At 42.5% G+C, this 13494-nt stretch overlaps 1 protein-coding gene across 1 annotated transcript in view; it reads left to right on the top strand.

Annotated features, from left to right (window-relative positions):
• Positions 1-13494, top strand: part of DNER (delta/notch like EGF repeat containing) — a 325355-nt gene that overhangs the window by 161625 nt on the left and 150236 nt on the right. The window contains exon 5 of the mRNA XM_019923664.3: positions 8045-8190. Coding sequence (XP_019779223.2) covers positions 8045-8190 — 146 coding nt within the window. The remainder of the gene's footprint in view (positions 1-8044; positions 8191-13494) is intronic.

Here is a 13494-nt window from a genome sequence, read left to right on the forward strand (position 1 = left end):
TTCCCCACTTGGTGTCCATATGTTTGTTCTCTACATCTGTGTCTCTATTTCTGCCCTGCAAACCGGTTCATCTGTACCATTTTACTAGGTTCCACATATATGCGTTAATATACGGTATTTGTTTTTCTCTTTCTGATTTACTTCACTCTGTATGACAGTCCCTAGGTCCATCCACGTCTCTACAAATGACCTAGATTCGTTCCTTTTTATGGCTGAGTAATATTCCATTGTATATATGTACCACTTATTCTTTATCCATTCGTCTGTCGATGGGCATTTAGGTTGCTTCCATGACCTGGCTATTGTAAATAGTGCTGCAATGAACACTGGGGTGCATGTGTCTTTTTGAATTATGGTTTTCTCTGGGTATATGCCCAGTAGTGGGATTGCTGGATCACATGGTAATTCTATTTTTAGTTTTTTAAGGACCCTCCATACTGTTCTCCATAGTAAATGTATCAATTTACATTCCCACCAACAGTGCAAGAGGGTTCCCTTTTCTCCACACCCTCTCCAGCATTTGTTGTTTGTAGATTTTCTGATGATGCCCATTCTGACTGGTGTGAGGTGATACCTCATTGTAGTTTTGATTTGCATTTCTCTAATAATTAGTGATGTTGAGCAGCTATTCATGTGCTTCTTGGCCATCTGTATGTCTTCTTTGGAGAAATGTCTATTTAGGTCATATGCCCAGTTTTGGATTGGGTTATTTGTTTTTTTAATATTGAGCTGCATGAGCTGTTTATATATTTTGGGGATTAATCCTTTGTCCGTTGATTCCTTTGCAAATATTTTCTCCTATTCTGAGAGTTGTCTTTTCATCTTGTTTATGGTTTCCTTTGCTGTGCAAAAGCTTTGAAGTTTCATTAGATCCCATTTGTTTATTTTTGTTTTTATTTCCATTACTCTAGGAAGTGGATCAAAAAAGATCTTGCTGTGATTTATGTTAAAGGGTGTTCTTCCTATGTTTTCATCTAAGAGTTTTATAGTGCCTGGTCTTACATTTAGGTCTCTAATCCATTGCGTTTATTTCTGTGTATGGTGTTAGGGAGTGTTCTGATTTCATTCTTTTACATGTAGCTGTCCAGTTTTCCCAGCACCACTTACTGAAAAGACTGTCTTTTCTCCATTGTATATCCTTGCCTCCTTTGGCATATATTAGTTGACCATAGGTGCGTGGGTTTATTTCTGGGCTTTCTATCCTGTTCCATTGATCTATATTTCTGTTTTTGTGCCAGTACCATATTGTCTTGATTACTGTAGCTTTGTAGTATAGTCTGAAGTCAGGAAGTCTGATTCCTCCAGCTCCATTTTCTTCTCTCAATACTGCTTTGGCTATTCAGGCTCTTTTGTGTCTCCATTCAAATTTTAAGATTTTTTGTTTTAGTTCTGTAAAAAAATGCCATTGGTAATTTGGTAGGGATTTCATTGAATCTGTAGATTGCTTTGGGTAGTATAGTCATTTTCACAATATTGATTCTTCTAATCCAAGAACATGGTATATCTCTCCATCTGTTGGTATCATCTTTGATTTGTTTCATCAGTGTCTTACAGTTTTCTGCATACAGGTCTTTTACCTCCTTAGGTAGGTTTATTCCTAGGTATTTTATTCTTTTTGTTGCAGTGGTAAATGGGAGTGTTTCCTTAATTTCTCTTTCAGATTTTTCATCATTAGTGTATAGGAATGCAAGAGATTTCTATGCATTAATTTTGTATCCTGCAACTTTACCAAATTCATTGATTAGCTCTTGTAGTTTTCTGGTGGCCTCTTTAGGATTCTCTATGTAGAGTATCATGTCATCTGCAAACAGTTTTACTTCTTTTTTTCCAATTTGTATTCCTTTTATTTCTTTTTCTTCTCTGACTGCCGTGGCTAGGACTTCCAAAACGATGTTAAATAACAGTGGTGAGAGTGGACATCCTTGTCTTGTTCCTGATCTTAGAGGAAATGCTTTCAGTTTTGACCATTGAGAATGATGTTTGCTGTGGGTTTGCATATATGACCTTTATTATGTTGTGGTAGGTTCCCTCTATGCCCACTTTCTGGAGACTTTTTATCATAAGTGGGTGTTGAATTTTGTCAAAAGTTTTTTCTGCATCTATTGAGATGATCATATATTTTTTATTCTTCGGTTTGTTAATATGGTGTATCACATTGACTGACTTGTGTATATTGAAGAATCCTTGCATCCCTGGGATAAATCCCACTTGATCATGGTGTATGATCCTTTTAATGTGTTGTTGGATTCTGTTTGCTAGTATTTTGTTGAGGATTTTTGCATCTATATTCTTGAGTGATATTGGTGTGTAATTTTCTTTTTTTGTAGTATCTTTATCTGGTTTAGGTATCAGGGTGATGGTAGCCTCATAGAATGAGTTTGGGAGTGTTCCTTCCTCCACAAGTTTTTGGAAGAGTTTGAGAAGGATGGGTGTTAGCTTTTCTTTAAATGTTTGATAAAATTCACCCGTGAAGCCATCTGGTCATGGACTTTTGTTTGTTGGAAGATTTTTAATCACAGTTTCAATTTCATTACTCGTGATTGGTCTGTTCATATTTTCTATTTCTTCCTGGTTCAGTCTTGGAAGGTTATACCTTTCTAAGAATTTGTCCATTTCTTCCAGGTTATCCATTTTATTGGCATAGAGCTGATTGTAGTAGTCTCTTAGGATGCTTTGTATTTCTGCGGTGTCTGTTGTAACTTCTCCTTTTTCGTTTCTAATTTTATTGATTTGAGTCCTCTCCCTCTTTTTCTTGATGAGTTTGGCTAATGGTTTATCAATTTTATCTTCTCAAAACACCAGCTTTATTTTTATTGATCTTTGCAATTGTTTTCTTTGTTTCTATTTCATTTATTTTTGCTCTGAACTTTATGATATCTTTCCTTCTGCTAACTTTGGGTTCTGTTTGTTCTTCTTTCTCTAGTTCCTTTAGGTGTAGGGTTAGATTGTTTATTTGAGATTTTTCTTGTTTCTTGAGGTAGGCTTGTATAGCTATAAACTTCCCTCTTAGAACTGCTTTTGCTACATCCCATAGGTTTTGGATCATCATGTTTTTGTTGTCATTTGTCTCTAGGTATTTTTTGATTTCCTCTTTGATTTTTTCAGTGATTTCTTGGTTATTTAGTAACATATTGTTTAGCCTCCATGTGTTTGTGTTTTTTACATTTTTTCCCTGTAATTGATTTCTAATCTCATAGTGTTGTAGTCATAAAAGATGCTTGATATGATTTCAATTTTCTTAAATTTACCGAGGCTTGATTTGTGACCCAGGATGTGATGTATCCTGGAGAATGTTCCATGCGCACTTGAGAAGAAAGTGTAATCTGCTGTTTTTGGATGGAATGTCCTATAAATATCAATTAAATCTATCTGGTCTATTGTGTCATTTAAAGCTTCTGTTTCCTTATTTGTTTTCATTTGTCCATTGGTGTAAGTGAGGTGTTAAAGTCCCCCACTGTTATTGTGTTACTGTCAATTTCCGCTTTTATAGCTGTTAGCAGTTCCCTTATGTATTGAGGTGCTCCTATGTTGGGTGCATATATATTTATAATTGTTATATCTTCTTCTTGGATTGATCCCTTGATCCTTGATCCGTAATGTCCTTCCTTGTCTCTTGTAACATTCTTTATTTGAAAGTCTATTTTATTTGATGCGAGTATTGCTATTCCAGTTTTCTTTTGATTTCCATTTGCATGGAATATCTTTTTCCATCCCCTCACTTTCAGTCTGTATGTGTCCCTAGGTCTGAAGTGGGTCTCTTGTCGACAGCATATATATGGGTCTTATTTTTGTATCCATTCAGCCAGTCTTTGTCTTTTGGTTGGAGCATTTAATCCATTTACATTTAAGGTAATTATCAATATGTATGTTGCTGTTACCATTTTCTTAATTGTTTTGGGTTTATTTTTGTAGGTCCTTTTCTTCTCTTGTGTTTCCCACTTAGAGAAGTTCCTTTAGCACTTGTTGTAGAGCTGGTTTGGTGGTGCTGAATTCTCTTAGCTTTTGCTTGTCTGTAAAGCTTTTGATTTCTCCATTGAATCTGAATGAGATCCTTGCCGGGTAGAGTAATCTTGGTTGTAGGTTCTTCCCTTTCATCACTTTAAGTTTATCATGCCACTCCCTTCTGGCTTGTAGAGTTTCTGCTGAGAAATCAGCTGTTAACCTTACGGGAGTTCCCTTGTATGTTATTTGTCATTTTTCCCTTGCTGCTTTCAGTAATTTTTCTTTGTCTTTAATTTTTGCCAATTTGATTACTATGTGTCTCGGCTTGTTTCTGCTTGGGTTTATCCTGTATGGGACTTGCTGCGCTTCCTGGACTTGGGTGGCTATTTCCTTTCCCATGTTAGGGAAGTTTTCGACTATAATCTCTTCATATATTTTCTCGGGTCCTTTCTCTCTCTATTCTCCTTCTGGGACCCTTATAATGCAAATGTTGTTGCATTTAATGTTGTCCCAGAGGTCTCTTAGGCTGTCTTCATTTCTTTTCATTCTTTATTCTGTTCCATAGCAGTGAATTCCACCATTCTGTCTTCCAGGTCGCTTATCTGTTCTTCTGCCTCAGTTATTCTGCTATTGATTCCTTCTAGTGTAGTTTTCATTTCAGTTATTGTATCGTTCATCTCTGTTTGTTCTTTAATTCTTCTAGGTGTTTGTTAAACATGTCTTGCATTTTCTCAGTCTTTGCCTCCATTCTTTTCCTGAGGTCCTGGATCATCTTCACTATCATTATTCTGAATTCTTTTTCTGGGAGGTTGCCTATCTCCACTTCATTTAGTTGTTTTTCTGGGGTTTTATCTTGTTCCTTCATCTGGTGCATAGCCCTCTGCCTTTTCATCTTGTCTGTGTTTCTGTAAATGTGGTTTTTGTTCCACAGACTGCAGGATTGTAGTTCTTCTTGCTTCTGCTGTCTGCCCTCTGGTGGATGAGGCTATCTAAGAGGCTTGTGCAAGTTTCCTGATGGGAGGGACTGGTGGTGGGTAGAGCTGACTGTTGCTCTGGTGGGTAGAGCTCAGTAACACTTTAATCCACTTGACTACTGATGGGTGGGGCAGGGTTCCCTCCCTGTTGGTTGTTTGACCTGAGGCAACCCAACACTGGAGCCTACCTGGGCTCTTTGGTGGGGCTAATGGCAGCCTCTTGGAGGGCTCACACCAAGGAGTACTTCGCAGAACTTCTGCTGCTAGTGTCCTTGTCCCCACGGTGAGCCACAGCCACCCCCCGCCTCTGGAGGAGACCCTCCAACACTAGCAGGTAGGTCTGGTTCAGTCTCCCCAGGGGTCACTGCTCCTTCCCATGGGTCCCAATGTGCACAGTACTTTGTGTGTGCCCTCCAAGAGTGGAGTCTCTGTTTCCCCCAGTCCTGTCAAAGTCCTTCAGTCAAATCCCACTAGTCTTCGAAGTGCGATTCTCTAGGAATTCCTCCTCCCATAGTCAGACCCCCAGGTTGGGAACCTGACGTGGGGCTCAGAACCTTCACTCCAGTGGGTGGACTTCTGTGGTTTAAGTGTTCGCCAGTCTGTGAGTCACCCACCCAGCAGTTATTGGATTTGATTTTACTGTGATTGCGCCCCTCCTACTGTCTCATTGTGGCTTCTCCTTTGTCTTTGGATGTGGGATACCTTTTTTGGTGAGTTCCAGTGTCTTCCTGTTGATGATTGTCCAGCAGTTAGTTGTGATTCTGGTGTTCTCACAAGAGGGAGTGAGAGCACGTCCTTATACTCCGCCATCTTGGTTCAGGGCCACCTCAGTTGAATTTCTACTGGCTCAGTAAATTTAACAGTTGAAAAGAATTTTTAAAATAACCTTTGGAGAGAGGCCTCTTCTAGAGAATTATAGAGCATTCTGCGATCTAAATGCTTAGTAAGGAGACAGATGGTATAGATTTTTCAAATAATTTAATGTGAAGCTAGAGAACAGAGCAAAGAGATGAAAAATACCTTTATAATTACTACCTGATTTTTACCTCCACTACTTTATGTGTAAAAATGTCTTTTAAAATAAGAATTCCGGTAGCACTTCTACATTGTACCAGGCTCTATTTCTCTATCAAAGTTGATAAGCAGTTTTTTTAGTAAACTGGAATTTATGTATTCTAATGATGGCTCTTCTTCCAAGTGGACTTGTTGGATGATAACACATTCTGGAAACTCCTCTTTGGGACTTGCCTTTACTGCTCTGGTCCTATGTGCACCTGTATCCTGACTTCCTACTTGCCACTTCTCTGAGACTTGTCCCTTGCCCTCAAGGAAGTTTCAGTAAAGGTGTTTCGACACGTAACCATCCAAGACATAAAATAATCAGGGACCTGTAGGAACAGTATGTACTTGAGTGCAGGTGGACATGGTCGAGCTGGGAGGGGGCTGGGGTATTGGGGAAAGACTTGTGACTAGGATGAGAACTGAGCTATGATCACTGGAGAAGGATCACAGTGTATTCCAGGCAAGGAGGCACCATGGGAACGTTTACAGAGTTTGAATGAGCAGGGCGTTTGCAGGTGCCGGGAGGAGGTTTGAGGTGTCTGTGTGATGCGGGACCGTGACCAAGAAGTAGAAAGCTCTACAAAGGAGATGTGTTTGCCTAAACCGTCCTTTTCATTCTGTCCCAAAGCCAATTTACCATAAAGTTTTCAATAGGAAATCTTAGGAAGAAAGCAACTAGTTCTCTGTGGATGTAAAATACTACTCCGTGTCAGACCAGCAGTGCCTGTCTTTACTGAGACACTAAGAGATACTTGGCTCCTAATTCCAAACTTGAAGTTGAGGTGTGTCTCCACTCCACTCGGACTTGCACAAATTTCCCAACATAACCTTGATGCTTGTGAACAGGATTAAATCCTCTGCTGCTGTTTTGAACCCATCTTCTGCCTGCTAAAAACATCCCTTGCACTAATGTAGTGCTTTGCTTTGCCCTTTACAGATTTGTCCCTGCATGTTCCTTAGGGTCCAAGGAGCAGGGTGATCATGTTGCCCCATTGCCCAGACAGCCTCACTTCCTGCCTGTGTCCAGCTGTCATCATAAAAAGCATTCTTTTTTGATGTGAAAAGAGTCCCAGAAAAAAAGAAAATTGGGGCTTAGAGAGGCATGGCTGTCTAGAATCATTTCCACCCCCTTGTCTTAAGCACCTTTTCTGGGTAATGCAGGAGTCTTTCTCCTGGGTGATGCAGGTGTTAATTATAAGTTGTTCATTTTGAAGTTAAAAATCATTCCTAAATAAATGAATATTCTTATTAGAAAAAGGCACACTCTCTTAATGAAATAATTATATCACTGGTGCACAGTACTTACAGTATTATTTCCTCATGCCAGTTGGAGACTATTATTTATTCCATATTTATTGCTACCAACCATGTACAAATAGCTGCACTTGACATAAAGATCATTCAGTGATAAATAGGACACATTAGTGCTTTTATGATCAGTGTTCAACTATGATTGGTCCTGTTTTATTAGATGGTTAAAACCACGTAACTGAAATTGATACAGCACAGTCAGATTGGTGATCAAGTAGATATTTATGAGAAAACCCAACATAGAATGTGACCCATGTTGCATGCCCCCTCTTGAGGGCACTGAGCTGCTCGGGCAGACCCATAGAGCAGGGTGGGTGGGGGAGATTTAGGGCTTGCGACTATTCAGAGCAGCCAGGAAGACAGGGAGTAGGGAGATGCAAGCACGTGGCTCGCCAGGGAAAAGACGAGTTCAAAAGCAGAGAGAATTCTAAGGTGCTAATGCAGGGATGGAATTCAGAGACAGGGTGGCCCACAGAGGGCAGGAACAGGAGCAAAGCAAAGCAGCTAAGGTGATGACGGAGTGCCTGGCGCTCCTTTTCCTTGGCGACCGGCATCCCTCATGATGCTTGGGAAGAGTAGCCTACCTTAAAGGCCCGAGGTCTGAATGGCCACTAGCCACGCGCTTTTATGCCGTGGCTTAACTTACTGCATTTTGTTTTGTTTGCCATACTTGAATGTTGTGTAAACTGTAGTCATAGCCTTGTCAGAAGAATGCTGGTTGGCTTTACGTTTACTATTGTCCCATTTTCTTTTAGGTTTTGTGAATAATTCTGTTACTAAATCTATCGTGGCTTTGCGCTTGACTCTGGTGGTGAAGCCCAGCACCTGTGCACCAGGAGAGAGCCACGCAAACGACCTGGAGTGCTCGGGGAGAGGAAGGTGCACCACGAAGCCATCAGAGGTGAGGGGACACCTGGGAGCTTTAAAAATGTATATTTACATAAGGCTACATTTACATATAAACACAGGCACACATATATATATACACACACACATATACGTGCACAGACACATATACGCACACATATACACACACCTACACACACACATATACACACACACATATACATATACATATGTGTGTGTGTATGTGTGTATATATATATATATAAAGGAGGAAGGAGGAGAGAGCAACTGCATTTGCTGAAAGTCTCCCCGAATTTCTGGTTTTAGTTATTTGTATGCAACATACAGATATATAAATTTCCATATAATTTTTAAACGAAGTACTAAAAAAGTTGTGCAGTGCTGGACCTCCTCATTTTGGTATCACGTAAGGATTTTGTGAGAAGTATTATCATATCTGGTAGCAGAATTGAGAAGCAGAAGAAAGAAAAGCTAAGACAGAGTCATCTCCTTCCCATTTGCGACCCAATTCCCTCCTTAGACTTTGCACGTCTCCAGGGCCGACAGCAGAGTTACAGAAGTAAAGGAAAAGTAAGAGGAGGAACGGGGAGGAGGTAGGGGCTAGAAGGCTGACTCACTGTGTTTGGCCTTCATGGACCAGCGCCATCAACTCTGGAAGACCTGAGCCCCGTCCCCTCTTCTTTTTAGCAGCTGAGGTCACGTGGGCAGGGGACAGGGGCTGAGGACATGTCCCAAGTGACGGGGACCAAGAGTCAGACCAGGAAAGGACCAGCCATCCCGGAAGCTAGTCTCCGTCACTATAGGGCTCCCTTAGAACAATCTCGGCAGGTGGAGTCCAGGCTCCACCCGATCAGGGTGAGACAGGGAGACTCTGCACCTTACCAGGGGCCCTGTTCCATTAAGGGACTCCCATCTGTCTCACCACTTGCTACGTCCAACTCCTGCATCTTTTTCTCCATTCCCCTCTCCCCAGTTCTACACAGATTTATATTGAGGTTCATGCTACATGAAAGTGGGTTCCCCAAATCCCCAAAGAGCATGGTTTATTTTAGACCAATGTGAAGGGTAACACAGGTAAATTTTCTTTGGTGACACCTCCTTGTGGTAATGTCAGCACGTGCAGTAACAGTGGTGTGAACTTAGACGTGAGAGGTCTGGGGCTAATGGACTAAAGGGCTGTTGAAGACACTTTCGAGTACTGCTCATGTTGTCTTGGGAAACCTGTCTTCGATGTAACATTGCAGGGGCTTAAATATACCATTTTCTCGTAAGATGTCCCCTGTAGGAGGCAGAATGTGGTTAGGAACCCAAGAAAGTAGCAGGGATAATAATTTCTGATAAATCTTTGAAAAGGGGCACGAGGGTAAACCAAAGCCACAGCCAGATCCCTGGGGGAAGGGAGAGTGACTGGCGCGAAGCCAGGAGGTGAAGCGTGAGATTTCTTTCACAAGCCGAGCCTGCCCTGTAGGTCCCGTTTTCTTCTGTCTCGGCCAACTTGGGCTTGCCTCGTTTCTGTCCTGAGGGGAAGCTTTATTTATCAACTCCTTCTATGCAAAAATAAACAAAGTAAAGGGTATTGAGTGTTCTTCTATGACCATCAAGGCTAGGGAGGGGTACAAAAACGTGGAAGCAGTGGCGAACTTATCTGATTAGGAGATTCAAGCTATGTCAGATGGAAGGAGTGGGGAGCTTATCTGATAAGGAGGTTCTAGAAGAGGTGAACCTGAGAGGCTGAGGAATGCAACTGCTCGAGGTGGAAGAGGTCAGACCCTCCAAGTGAGGCTGCAAAGCGGAGGCACACGGGTCTTGCCCAAATTCATTCTTAGTATTCCCGGTGAACAATTCTGCGGCCCCATTAGCCCTTGAAAAGATCATATTGGTGACAGAGAAACGTCTTCAACGAGGGACCGAGGGCTGTCTTTAGAATCTCGGGCTGACACAGTGGTTGAGACACCTTGTGCGCTTTCTCTTTAATGGATGACGCTTCCGGGGAAACTTTTCATCCGAAAAGCAGCCACCCTGTTATCTTAACACATGCGTGTTGGTGGCGTGCAGCCTGCCCGGGAGTCTCATCTGTGTGAAAGCTCTAGCTAAGAGGCTCTGCCTGGTGGCTTAGAATGGACTCGTTGCAAAGGCAGTAGCAGTATTGAGCACCTGGCACGTAACTTGGCAAACGTTGCCAGAGTGCTTTGTTTTTTTGTGAGAAAATGACTCAAAAGCCTTGGAATCCATGCTAATATCAGCACAGCTCCGTTATGGGTACCAGCTCCTGAGTGCCCCTTCCCGACATAACCCCTCTGCCCCCTGCCCCTACCTCCCAGTTCCACACCAGGTGCTTCTAAAGTATAGAACTCTGCTGTTGTTGATTCTGTCAAAGCCTGCATTTACCTTCAGTGAATTTAAGGAAACTGTGGCCAGTCATCCTGTCTGAGACATGATAATAACCCCTGGTGACTCTAAGCAAATGATCAGGCCGGAATTACCATGTCCATTTACAGACCTACCACATTGTTATCTTGATGAGAAACATCTGGAGGCCAGTCTCACTGTTCCCCAAAAGACGCTGGGGGGTTGAAGAGCCACGGCAGCAGTGGGAATGGGAAGGCGGGGCATCTCTTCTGTGTCCACTCGAGTCCCGTGGTTTTCTGTGATTGTTGTTTTGGCTGTTGTAGCAGCTTACGCTGTTGCTAGCAATAAAAGATTGTTGTTCTCAAGTTTCTTTTTACTGTTTCTCAAAATTAGGAGTTACGTAGCCCAGCCTTCCACCTAATGCAAGAATCTGTCGTACCAAACGAAAAGAACTGCATTTGGTGGTTTAACTTTATTGTTTCTCATCGTTTTTATATCTTTTGTTAGATCGTTCATCAAGATAAAAGCGATTCTGTTACTTCCACGCTACTCGCATTCTGTAATGGGGCTCATTTCTCTTTTGTTAGATGTGCTTTGGCTGGAGGGTATTTCACAGTTTTGAGTGATGGGTGGTTTGTGATAAAGCTTTTGCTTGCTGTTCTTAGATATCCCACCAACCTGGGAAGGTCTTTTAAAATGTTTACTATAGGGCTTCCCTGGTGGCGCAGTGGTTGAGAGTCCGCCTGCCGATGCAGGGGACACGGGTTGGTGCCCCGGTCCGGGAAGATCCCACACGCCGCGGAGCGGCTGGGCCCGTGAGCCATGGCTGCTGAGCCTGCGCGTCCGGAGCCTGTGCTCCACAACGGGAGGGGCCACAACAGTGAGAGGCCCGCATACCGCCAAAAAAAAAAAAAAAAAGTTTACTGTAACACTGTAGTATTTGAAAACTGCTTTTGTGACAAGGGTTGATTCTTATCTTCTCTTTATGAAAAAAAATTTGACTGTTGACCACTACTTCTTCTTGAACTTTGTCACCAAGGTTGGCTGCTGCCTATTTTAATGATTCCTTAATTACCTTATAGGTGACTGTCAGGGCTCTTTGCTGGTGTGGGCCTTCAGCCTTCTTTAGATCCATTTGGGTTCCATGACCCTGTCTCTCAAGAGCATGAGATGTGTATTAATCAGGGTTCTCCAGAGAAATAGAACCAAGAGGATATATCTCTATCTCTCCCTCTCTATGTATATACATGATATCTATGTATATATATGATATCTATGTATATATATAGATTTAAAATTTATGTATGTAATTTTAATGTTTATTATATATGTGTACATGCACACACACACACACACACACACACACATATATATATATATATATAAATCAATCAATTAAGGAGATTTATTTTGAGGAATTGGTTCATTGTGGCTCTACCACTATGGCGTCTTGGGGAATCCAAAATCTGATGAGGGCGGCTGCTGGGCTGGAGACTCAGGAAAGAGTTGCAGTTCTAGTACAGAGACAGTCTGCTGGTGAACCAGGAAGAGCTGATGTTGCAGGAGAAGTCTGAAGGCAGAATTCCTCTTGCTGGGGGAGGTCAGCCTTTTGTTCCATTCAGACCTCAACTGATTGGACGAGGCCCACCCTTATTGTGGAGGGCAATCTGCTTTACTCTAAATCCACCGGTTTAAATGTAAATCTCATCCAAACATACCCTCACAGAAACATCCAGAATAATGTTTGATCAGTTACTTAGACACCATGGCCCATCCAAGTTGACACATAAAATTAACCGTCACAAGATTCTCTCCACTTTTTTTCTCTGATTCATTGTTGCTCCCTTTCTACCCAATTGCACCTTTTGCCCAACAAAGTTAAAGGATTGGTTTTAAATTTTACTTTGCCTAAGATTTACCTGAGGCTCTTGACAAAAGTCCTATTCCAGGCCCACCACTCAGATCATGATGCCTTTTGTTGGGCAGCCAGGCAAGTCTGATGCAAAAGTTGACAGTGGATCATAATTCTGGAAATAGAGGTCTCAAGAGCCATGCTTACCGTCTTCCTATTCTTGCTGATTCCCTAGAGCAAATATGCACCATATTTGTATTCCAAGATTTCATTGTTAATAATTTCAAGGTCACGCGAAGCCAGTCAAAAAGATAAATGCTGTTAAGTGATATAATGGTTCAGTCCATATCACAAAGCTTTCCTATTCATTGGCCCTGGTCTATATTGATAGGTGAATGGGGTCAGGCCTCCATTCTTAGAAGATTCCTTAGAAACCTGTCTAGTGCTTGCCTTCTGAATCCATCATCCTTAGGCTGTTTAGATGGGAAACTAGAGCTGACTACTCAGACTTTGTTTTGAGAAAGAATTGAGCCGGCCTCATGGCAAGGAGCCATTCTTAATCCCTTCTAGAGCTGGTGGCTTAGTTCTGTCTTGAGGTGTGGGCCCGTGCATGAGCAGAGCGCTGGAGTGTTGACTTCCGGAGATTCCTGACCTTCTGTGACCTCCCTCCCTCCTCTTGGAAGGCAAAAACTCAAGCCCTAGGAAGTCCTGGTCTTCCTACAGATGAGTGTTTCCGGTTAGGTTGGGTTTAGAAATAAGTCATTGGCCTGAACCGGTTGCTTTATCTGTTGCTTGATAACACCTGCTGTCCTTGCTCCACACCCCATGTGGTCTAGGTAAGGGCCACTGTCCTTCCAGGAGCCTGTCTGTCTCCTATCAGCGTGCCTCTCCATCTTTTCCCCTTTTTCAAAAGCTCTTGCCCCTTTGGCAGGGCTCCCAGTGAATTCCCATTTCTGAGGTTTGTTTCCTTCAGCTCTGACTCACAGAGCAGAGCAACGAGCCAGCCGTGAGTTGGGCGCCTGGTCACCTTCCAGCCTCGGCCCCTCTCTTAACCCCTGCACGTCCCGCCCTCCCCGTCCCGATTCCTCTCTCGCATCTCCCTGGTTTTGCTCATGCTGTTTCCTCCATCTGGAATGC

Source organism: Tursiops truncatus, chromosome 7 (assembly GCF_011762595.2).
Source record: "Tursiops truncatus isolate mTurTru1 chromosome 7, mTurTru1.mat.Y, whole genome shotgun sequence".
Lineage (NCBI taxonomy): Eukaryota > Metazoa > Chordata > Mammalia > Artiodactyla > Delphinidae > Tursiops > Tursiops truncatus.